The 18,225-nt window shown below is 46.3% G+C and overlaps 1 protein-coding gene across 2 annotated transcripts in view; it reads right to left on the bottom strand.

Annotated features, from left to right (window-relative positions):
* The window catches only part of Fanci (FA complementation group I), a 56,364-nt gene that overhangs the window by 4,056 nt on the left and 34,083 nt on the right, over positions 1–18,225 (bottom strand). The window contains exons 19-34 of one of the 2 annotated variants that reach the window (XM_039101037.2): positions 14,811–14,879; positions 12,809–12,910; positions 11,637–11,819; positions 11,442–11,563; positions 10,667–10,831; positions 9,643–9,822; positions 7,298–7,464; positions 5,900–5,976; positions 4,288–4,404; positions 2,502–2,553; positions 2,224–2,351; positions 2,074–2,142; positions 1,793–1,901; positions 1,425–1,609; positions 715–768; positions 577–636 (exon numbers count right to left, since the gene is read on the bottom strand). In XM_039101037.2, the coding sequence (XP_038956965.1) occupies positions 577–636; positions 715–768; positions 1,425–1,609; positions 1,793–1,901; positions 2,074–2,142; positions 2,224–2,351; positions 2,502–2,553; positions 4,288–4,404; positions 5,900–5,976; positions 7,298–7,464; positions 9,643–9,822; positions 10,667–10,831; positions 11,442–11,563; positions 11,637–11,819; positions 12,809–12,910; positions 14,811–14,879 (1,839 nt within the window). Of the gene's footprint in view, positions 1–576; positions 637–714; positions 769–1,424; positions 1,613–1,792; positions 1,902–2,073; positions 2,143–2,223; positions 2,352–2,501; positions 2,554–4,287; positions 4,405–5,899; positions 5,977–7,297; positions 7,465–9,642; positions 9,823–10,666; positions 10,832–11,441; positions 11,564–11,636; positions 11,820–12,808; positions 12,911–14,810; positions 14,880–18,225 lie in introns of both variants that reach the window. The other variant, NM_001427670.1, reaches the window with a different exon arrangement.

The raw sequence follows: 18,225 nt of genomic DNA, 5'->3' as shown, positions 1-18,225 counted from the left end.
AATAAAGGACTATGATCTGGAAGTGTAAGCCAAATAAACCCTTTCCCAATTTGCTTTTTGGTCGTGGTGTTTTGTGGTAGCCATAGAAATCCTAAGACACTTGGTATATCTATAAAGCTCTCGTCTTGGTTTGTTCAGATGGGGGCACTTCTGGCTTATGTAGACTTTATACACATCAGGTGCCCAAGCAGCTCCTGGGACATGCCCCTTTCTTCTTACTGGTTTTTGTGCATTCTTTGTGTAGCCCCGGCTGTCCTGGAACTCACCTCCGTAGGTAGGTCAGGCTAGCCTTAAACTTACAGATTCGCCTCTGCCTCTGCCTCCTAAGTGTTGAGATTAAAGGCCTATGCCACCACCTCCCAGTCTTTTTTAGATTAGTTTTTATTATTTTAAATATTCTCATATTCTTTTCCCCAAAGAAGTCAGAATCAGAAGTGTGAGATCTCACAGAGCTGGAGTTACAGGCAGTGTAAGCCACCTGATGTGGGTGCTGGAAACCTAATTCAGGTCCCACTAACTCAGCCCTCCATTAATCCCTTTCTTCAAGATTACTGGCACTGTCTCCAAATCACTTACTTGTACATAAGAAATGAAAGAGTAACACACAGGGGTCAGATGAGAGCCTGACAGCTTCACCTGGAGCAAAAAAGAAAGAAATGAGTATAACTGTAGCAATAAACACTCCCCTCCTCAGGGAAGCCGATCTCAACTCACCAGCTTTTCCACGGTGTTTGGAATTCTTCTGGAGCTCTGACATACCTGGAGATACTAACAGAAAATTCCTAGATTTACCCATCAGCCACGGAGTAGGTCTCAGTGCTCTTGCTACAGAGGAAAAGGTACATTCATAGCAAAGCCAAGAACAAAGCCTCCCTTCCCCTCTTCTCTGAGCACACCAGCTTCCCAGACAAGAGGCAGCAACAGGTTTGCGGCTGACTTGACCAGCTCACTGCCTAAGGCTCCTTCAGACAGATCCTTGTATCTAGAAGATAAGTCTATTCTCAAGTGCCATTTATCTTTTTAAGATGCCAGTAAAGAGGACGGGCTCCCGGTGTCTCCACCACAGTAGCTCAGCAGCCACAGCAGGCAACTCGAGATGCACGGTCCAGAGGTGACCACGCACTGCCCCGTGCTGCCTAAGTGATTGCAGCTTTATGTGCACACATTACCCAGTTCCTGAATTCACTGAGCTCCTGAAATGTGTATGTGCAACAAGAGTCATTCGTTCTCCGTCAGAGCCGAGCAGAGCTCACTTAGACAGTACTAACGAGTATTTCCCCCGGCCTGTGGAGACCATCACTAGGTACCATCAAATGAAAACGACCTTGATGACGACGAGCCGAGAGCTGCGTTCAGAGGCACTTCGTACCTGGCTGTGGTTACAGAAGGTGGGGCGGGACCTGACCATCTCCCAAGAAACTCACGTATTTGACGAATGCTGTCAGGGTGCTGTATATTTTGGACAGGTCCTTTAATAAAGTGTCTACACAGCTGCCCGATGGCAAGGCTGTCTGCACTAGCTCATGGAAGAATGTAACCAGTGTTCCCAGTTGCATGGTGATGGCTTTCTCAATGTGGACAGTTGGTGGAACTGCTTGAGAAGAGGCATCTTCTGAAGAGAAATGAAATTGATGCACTTCAGTCTAGTTCTGTAGTTAACAGTAGGAGAATGAAAGCAAACCACCCAGGAAAACTGCTCAGGGCTCTGCCTTTACGCAACAGATTGCACTGAGATGTGTGTGTGCAGGGGCTGGGGGTGGAGGTGGGGCTTTGCTGGCCTTACAATCCCTACCTGGAGTCATTTCATCTGACAGAGTCTCTTGGTTCACTGAGCCCTTGATCTTGGTGATTAACCAATCCACTTCTTCTAGGACTTTCTCAGCCTGACTCAGAACAAGTAACTGTAAAAAGAGAAGAATGTGTGGGATGGCCCACATTGCTGGAGCAGGAACAAGCTTCCACAGGGCCTTACAGGCCTGAGGACGGAAGCCACCATAACGGGCTTCTCAGGTGGAACTGCATGAAGGAAGGGCAAAGCGAAGGCTATTTCCCGTGGACTACATGGGAACTTACACAGACAGTGGGGGCAGCCGTTCTCAAATTCACTATAGCAAAGTGGTCCGTCTTCTCGATCTCTACATCCTGGGAAGAAAAGAGAGGTCAGACTTAAGATTGGTAAGCCATCCCCTTAACCCACTCCTCACATGGGATGCCACACTATACTTGATCTATGTCTCCCAGCTGTCCATGGATATCCTGGGACAAGTCACGAAGCAGGGTGACAGGACTCTTATATAACACATGCAGGCTGAAGAACAGGCTCATCAAACTCTTGCAAAATGAGGCATCCTCTAGGAGTGTGAAGGAAAGTTTGATACACTTAATGTTGGTGAGTTTTGCAGACTGGCCACACTAGTGACAGCGTAAAGGGATCCCGCTAACAGATTCTGGTAATGGCGATTCTGTATATAAAGCCTTCAGGGGGAGAGCAAGAAACTCACCCTGGCTGTGTTCCTTGCAAATCTTAGATGTCCAGGATAACATCTGTACAAACTAAACAAAAGATTATCAGTCGTTAAAGAAAAAGGTGCTGGGCATAGTGGTACTTGGGAGGCAGAAATAGGCAGAGCTCCGTGAGTAGGAGGCTACCCTGATCTACATAGTGGGTTCTAAGCCAGCCAGGGCCACAAAGTCAGACTCTATTTTAAAAAAAAAAAAAAAAAAGAAAAATGTTTTGTCAGAACAGAAGATTCTTAGACCTTTCTAGGCCTAAGCAAATCACCTGCCAAAATCTGGGCCTAGACTTAACTGGTTCTATAAGAACAGCATAAAAATGAGCCCAAATGGTGAGAAGTATTGGTACTTCTCATAGCACATGGCTGAATGCTCAATGTTTGTGTCATTAAGGATTACACGTTAAGGACTACTACTCAGGGCTGGATCTGATTTCTCCTCTCTGAGCTTCCACTGCGGCCACCATGGTGGTCTACATATCCTACGTCCTGATACTTCAGATATTTTAAAGGCCATTGGCTAACAGAGAGAAGTGGAGAAAGATCCTGGCCATAAGGACATAGCAAACCCATCTATTCTTTTCCCTCAAACTCTCCAGCCATATAATCCTGTTTCTTTCCCAGTTCTCTGTCTGTGTCTGTCTGTCTTTCTGTCTTCCCCCTCCCCCAGCCCTGCCAGCAAAAGTATCCGTGTGAATGAATAGAGCTGCTTCAGTATGGGCGAACCTTAGCGGGGATGGGATGTGGAATGGAGGCACAGCCTCTCCCAGGCTAACCTGGGTACAGGACATTAGGATCTGTCCTCCAATGCTCCAACACCCTACCACCACTGTGACGTCTCTCAGGTAGTAGTAATTCCTGGAGGCCACATGAGGAGCCTTGCCTCCCCAGGGCTACAACAGAATATGGGTAGCTACAGAAGGATTGCTAGTTCCTAGGTATCCTTTACTATCCTATGGAGACACTACTGTTGAGCAGACCACCAGAATGGCCCTTCCCTGGTTCTTTTTCTGTGTGAATGCTCATACAGTAATCTAAGAATATGCACACTGCACACGTGCCCACACATCTCTGAGCACATCTCTGCGGGCATCTCTACTTCAGGGTCATGCTCACATTCGCTGACTTATCATGTGTTAAATTCTCTTCAAACTTCATTTATCCCTATGACATCCAATTAGTGAACTTCAGCTACCTTCACAATTAAAGCTGTCGTTTCAGAAAGGGCAAAAACATTAAGAAGCATAAGGAGTGGAAGACCACCATGCTGAGGAGGCCGAGAGCACCAAAGCAAGACGTGTCTGATAGAAACAGCGTTTATAGTTGACCTACTGAGCAAGACCAGTAAGCTCTGGACCTTACAGGGCTGTGTATGCTCTGACAGAAACACTTATATAGGCCAGGCAGTAGTGGTGCCCGCCTCTAATCCCAGCACTCAGGAAGCAGAAGCAGTGAGATCTCTGTGAGTTCGAGGCCAGCGTGGTCTATATAGGAAAATGGATAGGTTATTTAGACCCTTTTGCTTGAATTTTTGAAAATGCTGGCCTCAAACTTGTTATATAGCTGACCACAACTCCAAGCTTCAGACCCTCCTTTGGACTACAGGCAGCAATCACACAGATTCGTGTGGTGCTGGGATCACACACAGGCCTGGTACATGGTAAGCAAGGGTCCTACCAACTAGCTACATCCCCAGCCCGGATGTATGCTTTTATGATGAAACAATTCTTGTCTCTGAGGCACATGGATGGGACTGAACAGGTTCTGTTGTTACCTGAGGTGACGTGGGCTCCAGCAGCTTGGACAAGGTGGAGAGGACTGTGACGAGCAGGAGGGCCTCTTTACTGTTAAAGTCTTCCTCTTGGCTGCTAAGCAGATTCAACAAGGACCTCTGCGGAAGGAATGGATGTATAGATGGGTAGACCTGTTTGTATCAGGTCTGTGGAAAGAATGATGTACAGACGGGTAGACATGTTTGTATCAGGTCTGTGGAAGGAATGGATGTACAGACGGGTAGACATGTTTGTATAAGGTCTGCAGAAGGAATGATGTACAGACGGGTAGACATGTTTGTATCAGGTCTGTGGAAAGAATGGATGTTCAGACAGGTAGACATGTTTGTCTTGGGGAAGAGACATCTAGCCAGAAAGCCTCATGGCTAGGACAGAACAAATTTAGAGCTCTGTTACTTCAGGAGGATAAAATCTGAGGAAAAGAAAGCTTACATTGAACAGCAGTTTTCTCTTTCAACAATAAGCTGGAGAATTCTCTTAAAATCTAGGGTGGCTTCTCCTCTTATTCCCTGCAATACACACGAGGAGCAAACTGCAGTTTCTGGTGGGTCTCATCTTGGAGCTGGAGCTTAGCCAGTGATCTGAGGGTTAACGTCAGTGATCTGAGGGTTAGTGTCAGTGATCTGAGGGTTAGTGTCAGTGATCTGAGCGTTAGCCTCAGTGATCTGAGGGTTAGCCTCAGTGATCTGAGGGTTAGTGTCAGTGATCTGAGGGTTAGTGTCAGTGATCTGAGGGTTAGCCAGTGATCTGAGGGTTAGTGCCAGTGATCTGAGAGTTAGCCAGTGATCTGAGGGTTAGCGTCAGTGATCTGAGGGTTAGTGTCAGTGATCTGAGCGTTAGCCAGTGATCTGAGGGTTAGCCTCAGTGATCTGAGGGTTAGCTAGTGATCTGAGGGTTAGTGTCAGTGATCTGAGAGTTAGCCAGTGATCTGAGGGTTAGCCAGTGATCTGAGGGTTAGTGCCAGTGATCTGAGGGTTAGTGCCAGTGATCTGAGAGTTAGCACCAGTGATCTGAGAGTTAGCACCAGTGATCTGAGAGTTAACCAGTTATCTCAGGGTTAGCCATGACCCAAACTCAGCTCCCCTGACACCTGTGCCCTGATGAGGGACCCAATCTTGAATTGAGTGTCCATCTGGCAATCTTCCTGACTACAATGGAGCTCCCTACAGGAATGTTTTGCCTTTCTGTTCCTGCTATATGTGCTCCAGCAACAAGTCCTGGTACGTTAGGAATGTTAACCATTATATGTTAAAAAAATCTTATAAATGGAACACACCGATACTCTGACAATTACTGGTGAGAAACTTAACGGAATCACTTTTCCAGCCCCTGTATTAAACAAGGCCAAATTATACATAATTATACCATAATTACCAAATTACACCAAAGCCAGAAGGCCTGCCTTTGGGAGAGCTGGCTTCCTCTTTATGTCACCTTGAACAATGAGTGATCCTTGTGGGCCGCAAGTTCTGCCTGCTGGATCTTCACTAGGCTCTTTCCAAACACACCACCTTTCACTTCCTGTCTGACTCCTCTCTGTGTTCTCCAAGGATCCAAAAGCGTCTAACACAGCTGCCTCCCAAGGCCTCTCACCTGAAACTGCCGGATCTGGAACGAGGCCCTCTGAGTGACGGTGACACCTGCTTCTTCTTCTTCTGTGCTCATGACATCTGGAAACGGAAGCAATCCTGTCATCTTTCAAACCAACTTGATTTTTGTTGTTGTTCTGTTTTCTTTGAGACAAGGTCAAACCCAACTTAGCCTGGAAATTCCTGTGTGTGTAGTCCTGAACCTGCAACCCTCCTGTCTCAGCTTCCTGGATGCTGGGATAACAGGCCTATAACATGATGTCCAGCACTTCCCCCACCACACACGCGCGCGCGCGCGCGCACACACACACACACACACACACACACACACACACACACACACACACACACACGCACACATGCACACACACACTGGTACTAGGGACTGAACCTAGGTCCTTATGCGTGCTTAAGCAAGCACTACCACCAAGCTGGAGTCTCAGCCCTCTTGTTACTTAAACATTTTTTCTTTATTTTTATGTGTATGGGTCTTTAGCCTGCTTGCATGTCTGTGCCCACATAATCGTAGAGGTTGCCATGTCGGATCCCCTTGGAACTGGAATTGCAAATGGCTGTGAGCTGCCATGTGTGTGCTGGGAATCAAACCCAGGTCCTCTGGAAGAGCAGCCAGTGCTCTTAATGCTGAGCCACCTCTCAGCCCCGGGCATTTTGTTTTGAATTAAAAACTCATTGTCTTGGTAGGCTCTCACTTTGTAGCCTGTACCACTGTAGAAACTGCTATGAAGACCAGTTTGGCCTCAAGTTCATGGCGCTCTTCCGACCTTCCCCCGTGAACGCCAGGTTTCTGTGCAGGTACCAATCCCAACCAATACTTAAAATTATATCATCTTGAGACAAGGTCTCACCGTGTGCCAAGTCTGGTCTCGAACTTATAATCCTGACTCAGTTTCCCAAATTTGGGATTACAGGTCTGAGGCACCATGTCTGGGGACAGCTAAAATTTTAGAAAGCCTCCCCAAAAAATGGTCTGAGGGCTGACTTAAATGTGTTTCTAAATCACACTTTCTTTTATTGAGGGGTTAGCAGAGGTTGAGAGGGTCTCCTTGTTCTGTAGCCCTGGCTGTCCCAGAACTCACTATGTAGACCAGGCTGGCCTCAAACTCACAGAGATCTGCCTGACTGTCTCCCCAGTGCTGGGATGAAGGTGTGCATCATCACTATGTCTGGCTTTAGGTATCAAGTTCTTACTGCTGTACCCTTCTTCCAGTCAATATAAACGCAATGCAGTAAGCGCCAATCCGGAACCCCCCAGATGTCACGCCTCAGCTGCGTGAGGGGCTCCTCTCAGGTGTCCTCTGCTAGGTGGACAAAGAGATTCAAGGGGTCTGGGGACAGGGAAGCCCAGAGCAAAGCGAGTCGTTTATGACACTGTAATGCCTACCCAGAGCCTGGAGAAACTGCTGGACCTTTGGCTGATAGAACTGCAGCACGGCGCTGAATGTCTTCTGCAAAGCCTCCAAGCACAGCAGTGAGATGCTCTTCCCCTTCTCTTTCTTTGCTGATTCCTCCACAGAGGTAGGAATTGACGTGTATCTCCAAAACAAGACCCTACAGTGTGGGAAAGTTGTTTGGTCATCCTCGATAGTCAACAATGACTGGTCTCATATCTGTTCCCACAAACACGTGCTTTATAATGGTATCCCACTGCTTTATGTTAAACGGGGTCTCATTAGGCCTGCCTCTTTAAAGCTTCCTTCCCTTTTTAAGTTTTATGTGAATGAATGCCCTGCTAGCTTGCATGTTTGTAGACCATGTGTGTGCAACGCCTGCAGAGGAAGGTGTCAGATCCCCACGACTGAGTTACAGTCAGTTTTGAGCCACTGTGTGGGTGCTGGGCATAGAACCGGATGGTCTGGAAGAGCTGCCTTAACCTCAGAGCCATCACCAACCCCAGCCAGGCTTGTCTTAAGTTTGCTGTGTGGCTGAGAAGAACTTTGAACCTCTGACCCTCCAGTGCTGGGATTACAGGCTTGTGCCAACACGCCTGGCTTTATGTGCTGCTGGAGATTAAACCCAGGGCCTCCTGCTGCTCTGAAAGCTTTCTTAACTGGCTACATCCTCAGCCCTACTCCGTTTCTATAGCTAAGTAGTATTCAATCTACTGTAGGGACATAATAGTCTGCTCATCCCCCTTTTCTTTAAACAACACCACCAGCTATGCAATGTGTGTACAGGGAGTATATACTAGTGTACGAGTTGAATGCCAAGAAGGGCATAAAGGGCATTGTGCCCCCCAAAACTGGAGTCAACAGGCAGTTGGGAACCACACCCCAGCCCCATGCAGAAGCAGCCAGTGTTCATGACAGCTGCCATCTTCCCTGCCCGTCTTTTTACTTCCCTTCTCCCCCTCATGCATTTACTATTCTTTACACATGTGTGTGCAGGCCAGGAGGAGTCAGATCCCCCTGGAACTGCAGATGGCTGTGAGCCACTGTGCGGATGGGCATAACTGAAATTCAGTCCTCTGCAAGAGCAGCAAGCAAGCTTTCTCTCCAGCCCATTCTTTTCTTTTTTTGAGCTATGACCTCACACAATAGTTCAGGCTGTACTGAAATCCACTATACAGCCCAGTTGGCCTCGGATTCTTGGCAATCATATTTCAGCCTTCACTCTGTGTGTGTGTGTATGCACACACATGACTTGAGTGCTGATATCAGAAGTCACACAAGGACTTTGGTTTCAAGGATCAAACTCAGGTCATCAGGTTTGGTGACTTTACGCACTGTGCCACCTTGCCAGCACCTAAAGTTTTTAATTGTATAAATTAATGGTTATTATTGTTGTTGAAGGGACTCCAGTCAGCCGGAGCATGATGAACACGGCTCTGGCAGGCCCTGTCCTCCCCCAGTCCCTCTGCCTTGCTAAAATCCGTTAGATTACATCCCTAAACCTCGTCACCAAGGTCTGCTCCCTTATTTGGCTGCTTCCTCCTCCTGAGGCTGACTGCCAAGGCCCAGATCCAGGTATTAAAAGTCCAGCAATCAAAAGCCTCCCATGGCTCACCCAATTAACATGTCCATCAAAACCTCACCCTAACATGGGTTTCCCCCTTTACATATATAAATTGTCATTTTCTTATGGGCCACCTCTCTATCCAGAGGCAGTCCTTTGTCCCCGGGGACAAATTCCCTTCCTCCTCCTCCTCCCTCGTCCCCTCCCCCCTTTTTCCTCATCCTCTATTTCTTTTGTCTTTGTCTCTTATTCTCTGTCCTTTGAGGCAGAGACAGATCCTCCTCAGAAATTGTGTCACACAATAGCAGTGTTCAGTTCCTAACTCTTGAGCCGTCCTCTAGCTCTTATGGTATACTCTGTTCAAAATACTATGTGCACACAAAAAGAATGTACTTGGAAGCCAGTGCTGAGTGGTCAACAGACGTCCACTCGGTCAAGATGGATGATAACGCTGACCATGTCTTCCCCTCCCCAGGCCCTAAGCCTATTATATTTATTTGCTTTTAAGTATTTTTAATCTGTTGTCAGGGGTGTGTACATTTAGGCTCATCGTGCTTACTTTACGTACAATTCAATCACTAGGTAATAATATCCTCTTCCTTCCCGAACACAGGAAGATTTTATATGAGACAAAGAATCCTCACAGAACAAACAAGAAGACTCACTATGGGAAACTACACTTCACTCCCAATACAAGCAATGGTCCTGTCCCGAGCTTCTCAGAGAATTCACAACACACCAGCCGGCAAACCGTTGGAGGGTGAGGCGGCTTACCGAGTTATGTCACAGAGGTGCTGAAAGATCCTGTCTGGGTTCTGGCCGTCAGGACCACTCACGCACCCTGTTCGTGTTAGCTGCTGTACCTTCTGCAGAGCAACGTTCAAAGCATAGTGCATAAACTCGCTGCTGGACCGCAGGACAGACAGACTCTCTTCATGACTCTGGATGCTGTCTCTAGAGAGAGTAAAGGAAGGAAGGAGCTAAGCCTGGTGGTGTAGTCTGTAACCCAGCGCCTGAGGTTGAAACAGAAGGATTACAAGTTCAAGGGCTGACTGGGCAACTAGACACGATCCTGTCCACAGAAAAAGGGCTGGGGATCCAGCTGAATGGCGAGTGCCTACCTAACGTCCTCAGGCTGTGTTCATCTACAAGGAGGACGATCAAGCCCTACTGCTGCTCAGTCTGGAGTCAGGCTTTCTAGAGACTTCAGAACAGCAGCACTCAGGAAACTCTGCATGGATGACTCTCTAGACAGCACAGCCTGAGTCACTGCCAGGGCTACTCTGCCTCACTCTAGCATGGTCTTGGTCTTTTAGAGTGTTGATTGTCCCTTTGTTATTTAGTTCAGTTTTCTCCTTTCTTCCCCTTTGTGCCTTTGTATATGAACTACTTAAGATTTTATTACAACACCACTAAATCCATCCTTCTTGGTCATTACTCCTTGGCTTTTCATTTGCTTTAATAATTCTGAGGTCCAGTCAGATGTGGTGGCACATGCCATTAATCCCAGCACTTGGGAGGCAGAAGCAGGTGAATTTCTGAGTTTGAGGTCAGCCTGGTCTACAAAGTGAGTTCTAGGACTGCCAGGTCTACCCAGAGAAAACCCTGTCTTGAAGAACAACAATTTTGAGGGACACCCTCCCTCTTGGGTTACACAACTTTGATGTTTAGGAAATTAAAAACTAACTTATTTCCTATTGTGTGCCGATACAGCAAGAACTGTGGATGTGAACTGGGCGACACAGAAGACGGGGTGTACGCTCTCCTTACTGAAGCAGGCTCACAAGCAGGCTCTTACCTGAAGAGAGCAGTGAGGAGATCAGATACAAACTTCATGGACAGAAGACTATCGCTGGCCTTACTGGCCATCTTGGCTTTGCCTTTACCAGCTTTTTCACTGAGGATGTCAGAGAACTTCTTGTAACACATAAAGAGGCTCAGAATCTCCTCAGACTTACTCTTGCTGCGTAACAGGAAGAGACCAGAGACAAGTGTCAGTGGCAGGCGCTTTGGTTTCAGACAGTAAGGAGGCTACAATGTGTCCTTAGGTAGACACAGCACTGAGGCAATGGACCTCATCAGCATGGTACTCCCAAGCCACAGCAATCTCTGACAGCCTTTTCTTCTTTCCCCTTATTCCCAGTCAAAGACCATGAAAGCCTTGTACTACCACTAAAGAAATGTTTGCAGGGACAAAAGGTGACAGAAAGTCAGCAGTACGTGAACCCAGGATCTTTGAACTGTGGATAAATGAAAGCTTGCAGGGACACAAAATTCATGGGCCTGGAGGAAAGTATATAGTTTGGATTTATTAAGATATACCATTAACTGGGCATGGTAGCACATGCCTTCAATCCCAGCACTTGGGAGGCAGAGGCGGCCAGATCTCTGTGAGTATGAAGCCAGCCTGGTCTACATGAAAGTTCTAGGCCATTATGGGCCTATGCAGTGAGACCCTGTCTAAAAAAGCCAAAAGAAAGAGAAAAAGACATATACGATTGTCATCTTTGGTCCTCTTGTGTCTAACATAATGCTAGAACAAAGACTGATAGAAGGGCCACAGTAATCCTTACCTGAAATTACTTATGGAGAAATTATATTCCATTAGAACCTCACACACTCCCATTACAAGACTCGCACAGATGTTATTCTTGATGCCGACATTATTGTTCTGAGAGAAATCCGCTGACTTATCCTAAAAGACAGATACAAATCACCATGGTATCAAAGCCTCCATGGGTCCGTACGTCTGAGGACTTAGCAATTACCAGCTCAAAGTCTTCTAGCTCACTCTTGATCATTCTGATAGTAATGGACTCCAACATGTCATCCAGCTCATGGTACAACTCCTCCTCCTCCTGCTCCTCCTCCCCTTCATCTCCTTGTTGCAGGGGAACTACTCTGCTCTTATACCAGGCCAAGCAATGCTGAATGCAAGACAGCAGATGACCCTGTAGAAGGAAACAAACCATGGCAGCCTGTGAAGCTGTTGTGAAGCTCACGCTGTTTGCTGGGCCACACAGCAGGTCCATCTGAATTAACAAAGCTGGAGAGGTGTGAGTGAACTGAGAGACGTTTCTTGCACCCTTCCGCCTTCCGAGCACTGAGCACTGAGCGCTGGTCCGATAAGGAGTTCACACTTCAGAATGAAACTCCATGCATGCCTTCCTGGTGTGAGCCCCCGATAGGAAGTTAAACGGCCTCCAGTTCCCAAGCCCTGAAAGCTGTTCTGAAGACAGGGGTTTATGCCGAGGGAGCTTTTGGGACGCAAACACAGCACCTTAGAAGGCTGCTCGGAACATCTTGTGGCACTGAAGCTATGCTAACGAAGACTCAGCTCTCCCCGTTCCTCAACCTGTGTTCTAAGTCACTTTTTGCCATCCCTTCCCACCTTTCTGAAGCTAGGGTCATCCCAGAGTGCATAGAATAACTCAAGTGAAGCCATGCTCTCCCTACAGACTAGGGAAGCAGATCTGTTCACTCCCCATGCATCTCTACTTCCAATGGTGTATAACCAAGGGTCTGTAAGTGACAGAGAGGACGCTCTTAGGAAGAGGTCCTTGTCAGGATTAGTTGAAGTCCTACTTGACCAAGAGATCCAAAGTAGGGGCTGGAGAGATGGTTCAGCAGTGGCACTTGTTGCTCCTAGAGGATCTGGGTTCCAGTTTCAGCAACCATGCTGCGGTTCACAACTCCAGTTTCAAGGAATCTAACGCCTCTAGGCACCAGGCACATCTATAGCACACATATATCCTTGCAGGCAAAGACTCATACACACCAAGTACAATAAATCAATCTTATGATAGGTCACAGATAACTGACACGGAAAAGTAAAAACTCCTGGAAAGAACTGGAGAAACTTCAGGGAGAATAGGACCAGCTGTAGATCAACCTTACCACTGACAAGGGGACAGTGGCTGCAGGGGCCGACGAGTCTTACCAGCGGCTCTTGGAGAAAGGTCTGACTTCCTTGGGTCAGAACGCAAGCTCCCAGTTTCAGAGGAGGGAGCAGATCAGGCTCTGGCTCATAGAACTGTTTCAACTGTGTACAGACAGAAAAGGCACAACTCGTGACTACTCGAGGTTTTAACTGTTGAAGCTGACGGCACCTTAGCCTTCCTAAAGCACCTTTCCCAACTGCCTGAAGGATGACCTAATACATCTTATCGTCTGGCCTGCCTGCATGCACTCATAGCACTGTCAGGGTAACATTCTTACTTTACTTTTGCTCCATTCACATCAGTCCCTCGCCTGCAAAGGCGGTTAGCATTCTCAGGGAAGTCCGATGAGGAATACAGGCTGCAGGATGCATTGGACTCAGTGGGTTACAACTCGAAAAGAGGAGAAGACAAGAAGGTGGGCGGGGAACGGGTTGGGGGTGCTGGGGGAACTGGGTGATCAAGATATTATATACACATGTGAAGCCATTAACAAATAAAAGATTTTAAAGAGTCTAGACTTCTGAGTCTGACTGCCTGATGAGTCTAAAACTTACTACCATTTACTACTGATTTTGATAGTTCTCCAAACCTTGGGCCCTCACTTGAAAAACGAGTCTACTGGTAAAATTAAAGCTGTATGAGGATTAACTATCAACACACCGAAGGAACTTCAGGCATGACTTGGCACACAACAGAGCTTGAAAGAATGCTGGCCGTTATTTACCTCTGTTCTCTTCACTTCTGAGTCAGGAGAATTGGGAAAGTACTGTCCTAAGCCTTCAAACACGGCTTGTAATTCTTAAGTGTGAAGATGCTTGAAAGATATAATTTAGCTACTGGGGTACAAAATTTACAGAGGACCATACCAAGACCCAGTGAATTTCCCAATAATTTCCACATATCTAAGACCCTGATTTCAAATGGATTTTTTTTTTTTTTCCCAGAATCACCAGGAAGCAATGGAGGATGAGGCTGCATCAGTTCACATCCATTTGCAGGAAAATGATGGACTGGGGGCCTATTCTCCCAGTGGAGAATAAACATTATATAGCTGGTTAAAAAAGATTCTGGTAACACTTGATAAATATTTATGTGTATCTTATGTCTCTATCTGAATTCATCCCATCTTGATGGCCCTTTGAAGTATTTCATTAATTTAAAACATTTTTTGAGGGCTGGAGAGATGTCTCAGCGGTTAAGAGCGCCCGACTGCTCTTCCAGAGGTCATGAGTTCAATTCCCAGCAACCACATGGTGGCTCACAACCATCTGTAATGGGATCTGATGCCCTCTTCTGGTGTATCTGAAGACAGCTACAGTGTACTTATATATAATAAATGAATAAATCTTTAAAAAAAAAAATTTTTTTTGAGTTGGGTTTGGTGGCACATACCTTTAATCCCTGCACTTTGGAGGCAGAGACTCAAGGATATCTCTAAGTTCAAGGCCAGCCTGGTCTACATACTGAGGCCCAGGATACTCAGGGATATATAGAGATCCTACCCCAAAAGAACCAACCAAACAAAATTTTTTCTTTGAAACTCTAGCCTCAAGTGGTGGTGTATATTTGAAACCCTGGCACTTTGGAGGCTGAGTTAAAATGAGAAATTCAAGACAGCTTCTACTATAAAAAAATGCATTTGAGGGGTTGGGGATTTAGCTCAGTGGTAGAGCGCTTGCCTAGGAAGCGCAAGGCCCTGGGTTCGGTCCCCAGCTCCGAAAAAAAGAACCAAAAAAAAAAAAAAATGCATTTGAGTCACAGCCTGGGTTATCTGAGACTATGCCTCAAAAGATCATAAATACATGAAATAAAACTGAAATGGTTCCAGAGTGTCCTTCTGACTTAAGGAGCAGACTGAGAACTCAAGGAAGAGTTAGAGGACAGTAGTACGGCAGCTGGGAAGGGACAATTCACACAAAACAACCCAAAGGCACGACAGCCCCACAGCATCTCAATACTTCATCTGATTTCCCTACGTGACCCACAAAAAATGTATCTTACCTGCGAGAAGAGAGTCTGCATGATTGAACTAGCCAGCTGCGAGTTCCGTCGAAGGACATCGTAGAAGCCCTAGGAGCAACAGAGAGACAAGCTCGTTCTTTCTTACCCAGTCTCAGTTCCTATTAGATTTCTTGGGGTGCGGGGTGTGGGTGTGGGAATGAAGGCTGGAGGCTGTGCCATGTATGTGGAGGCCATAAGAGGCACTGAATTCCCAGGAGCTGCTAGAAGTCACGTGAAACAGGGCTGGGAGCCTCAGGTCCTCTGGAGGAGCTAGGAGCTCTTTAATTGCTGAGCCAACTCGCCAGCCCCTTAGATTTTCTTCCCACACAGACATTACAAACAGCATTCTGAGTTTCCGCTAGAGCTGCGCTGCATCTGCAGATTTGAGACTTAAATACCACCAATACTGAGCAATCTGCAAGCATGTCATATCTTTTATTTAAGTGTTTCCTTTCAATCTGCTTTAACTACTTTATTTCAATTTCTGGCTATTCAGCGCTAGGATGTGTAATTATAATAAACCTTCACACTGTTGATCTTTTATCTTCCTAACACTTCGAATAGATTAATACTATGCACATCGATGCAGCTTTAGTTCCCCCTCTTAAATCCCTGTGCCTTTAATTCTTTTTCCTGATCTATTGCGGGGGACAGCATCTCAACTACGGGGATGAAGGAAACACAGAGAACACCTTCGCTCCTCATCACAAGAGAGAACATTCCTTCTGTGGCTATCTTCAGCTTCCTAAATGCCTTTTCTAAGTTCCTTCCTGACTAGTTTGCTGAGAGACTCTAAAGGACTTTAGCATAAAGGAATGTTGAACAAGGATATGTCTGCATGTGCATGTGTGCATCTGTGCCAAGGCCTGTGTCGCCCAGGCTGCCTCGAATTTTTTATGACCCGTCTACCTGGGTCTCCCCAGTGCTGGGGTTATAGATGTGGTTGTTACGCCTACCTCCCTCCATTAACAGCTCCGTGGTTATTAGCACTTACTACTCTCGCAGAGGACCTAAGTTCCATTCCCAGTACCAACAGGAGGTTCGCGACTGCCTGTAACTCCACCTCCAAGGGGATCCAACACCTTTGGCTTTCAGAGGCATTCCTCTCACATACACAAACCAACAGACAGACAGACACACACACACACAGACATATACAAATAATGAAAATAAATTTTAAAAATTTAGGGTTAGAGAAGTGGCTCACTGGGACAGAAGATCTTGGCTTCATCTGATATTTAACAGTGAGATTACAACTAATATCAAGAGTAACAGACACGATGAGGGAGAGACAGACAGACAGACAGACAGAGATAGCATCTGCAAACACATGGCAAGAATATCAATTGCTACACAATGTATCCAAAATATTTCATCTGGCCTCAAAAATCATGCTGCCAGAGAAAATTTAGTGAAATGAAAAAACGATTACAACATAAAGTTAGATGATAAACCTATATAAATTTTAGATAGATTTGTATATATGAACAGTAGAATTGGCAATACCACAAAACAAATTTGTGTGTGTGCGTGTGTGTACAAATGTAAGCCAAAAGTCAGTAATGGGTGCCCTCCTCGATCGCTCTCTACCATAGTAGTGTTTGAGACAGAATGCTCAGGGCTCCTGGACTGGCTAGCCAGTCCCAGAGTCCTATTTTCACTTTGGATTTTCACTTCCTGGCAAACAGCATTTCCCTCTCCCAGTCACCTTCATAAGTTAAGGCAATGTTTTAAAAAAGTATTTATTTATTTTATGTATGTGAGTACACTGTAGCTGTCTTCAGACACACCAGAAGAGGGCATCGGATCCCATTATAGATGGTCGTGAACCACCATGTGGTTGCTGGGATTTGAACTCAGGACCTCTGGAAGAGTAGTCAGTGCTCTTAACCCCTGAGCTATCTCTCCAGCCCCAACTTAAAGCAATTCTAACAAACCTGAAAATTCCAGCATCTACCAACTTCTATTGCTCTCGAAACATTGTTCTAGGATGTCAAATGAGCTTCAGGGGTGGCAGCGGTCCCCTGTAGCCCTCCAGCTTGAGGTAGAGGCAAGCACATAGGGATCTAAGCATCAGTTGCACTGAGCTTGAGGCCAGCTTGGGCTACAGGTTGTTCTGATTGGGGGAGAGAAAAAGGAAAAAGCCAAAGCCTGCCTCTGAAAGAACTTTGACCTATCCTCCCTGCTGAGAGGACCGGATGCCCTCCACTGCTTCCAGGAAATATCTACCCTGAAACAGGCATCCTGAATACCTTGCATTCTGGAAATAGCAGTGTTTGTCCTCAACCACTGGGTACTGTGTGTACTGCTGAGCTATGCATCTGTTTTCTGCTGTTTGCTAACTATTCTGTCATTACGTGACTGAATCTAACAGAGCCTAAAAAACAAATACAAAAGAAGGAAGGAGGGAGAGAGGGAAGGAGATTTAAGGACGGCAACTCTCACATGTCTGACAGATACTGGATAAGACCATTGTGAAGGGGAAGGCTGAGCCCTGAACTGTCTCCTTGCTATCTATACTCAAGTATCTTAAACATTTTTTTTTCTTTTCAAGGTAGCTCTGGCAGGACCCACAGATCGGCCTGCCTCTGTGTGGTGGTTTGAATGAGAATGACCCCCTCATGTTTGAATAATGTGATCCCCTGTAGGCAGAACTGATGGGAGGGATGGGAATGTGCGTCTAGAGGTGGGCTTTAAGGTTTCAATGGCCTCCCACCATTCTCACAGTAGTCTCTGCTGCTTACACCTTGTGATCTGAGGGTCAGCTGCTGCTGTGCCCCTGCCATGACGCCATGACAGGGGTAAACTCCCGTTCCCCTAGAGCTGTAAGCCCCAAGAAAACACTTCTTCCCCGAAGCTGCCTCAGTGGCGGTGTTGGCATACAACAGAAAAGGAGCTAAGATACTCTGCCTCACCAGTACTGGGACTGAAGCCATGTCCACCCTACCAGCTCTTGGGAGTTTTTTTTTTTTTTTTTTTTTTTTGTTCTTTTTTTTTTTTTTCTGGAGCTGGGGACTGAACTCTGGGGACCGAACCCAGGGCCTTGCACTTCCTAGGCAAGCGCTCTACCACTGAGCTAAATCCCCAACCCCTGCTCTTGGGAGTTTTAATGCTAGTTCAGGTACACAAAAAATTGAAATGGGACAGTAAAGTAAGGGTACATGGAGTGTGAGAGACAGAACTCACAAATGACAAGTTTGGAGTTAAACTCAGACTGGTAAGTTAGCAATATATCTAAATACTTCAAATTAAAAAAAAAAACAAACGGTTACAGTATAGCAACCATTTACAATTTCACAACTTAACTTCTGGATTCGCTGTTACTACCCACTGACTAGCTGCAGAAGAACACATCTACTGTCCTAAGGAGGGTTACTCTCTGGAAGGCCGACTGTTCCTTGCCCTCTCCTTACTC

Source organism: Rattus norvegicus, chromosome 1 (genome assembly GCF_036323735.1).
Source record: "Rattus norvegicus strain BN/NHsdMcwi chromosome 1, GRCr8, whole genome shotgun sequence".
NCBI lineage: Eukaryota > Metazoa > Chordata > Mammalia > Rodentia > Muridae > Rattus > Rattus norvegicus.
The sequence above is the reverse complement of the archived record's forward strand: the minus strand, read 5'-3'. Positions and strand labels throughout refer to the sequence as shown.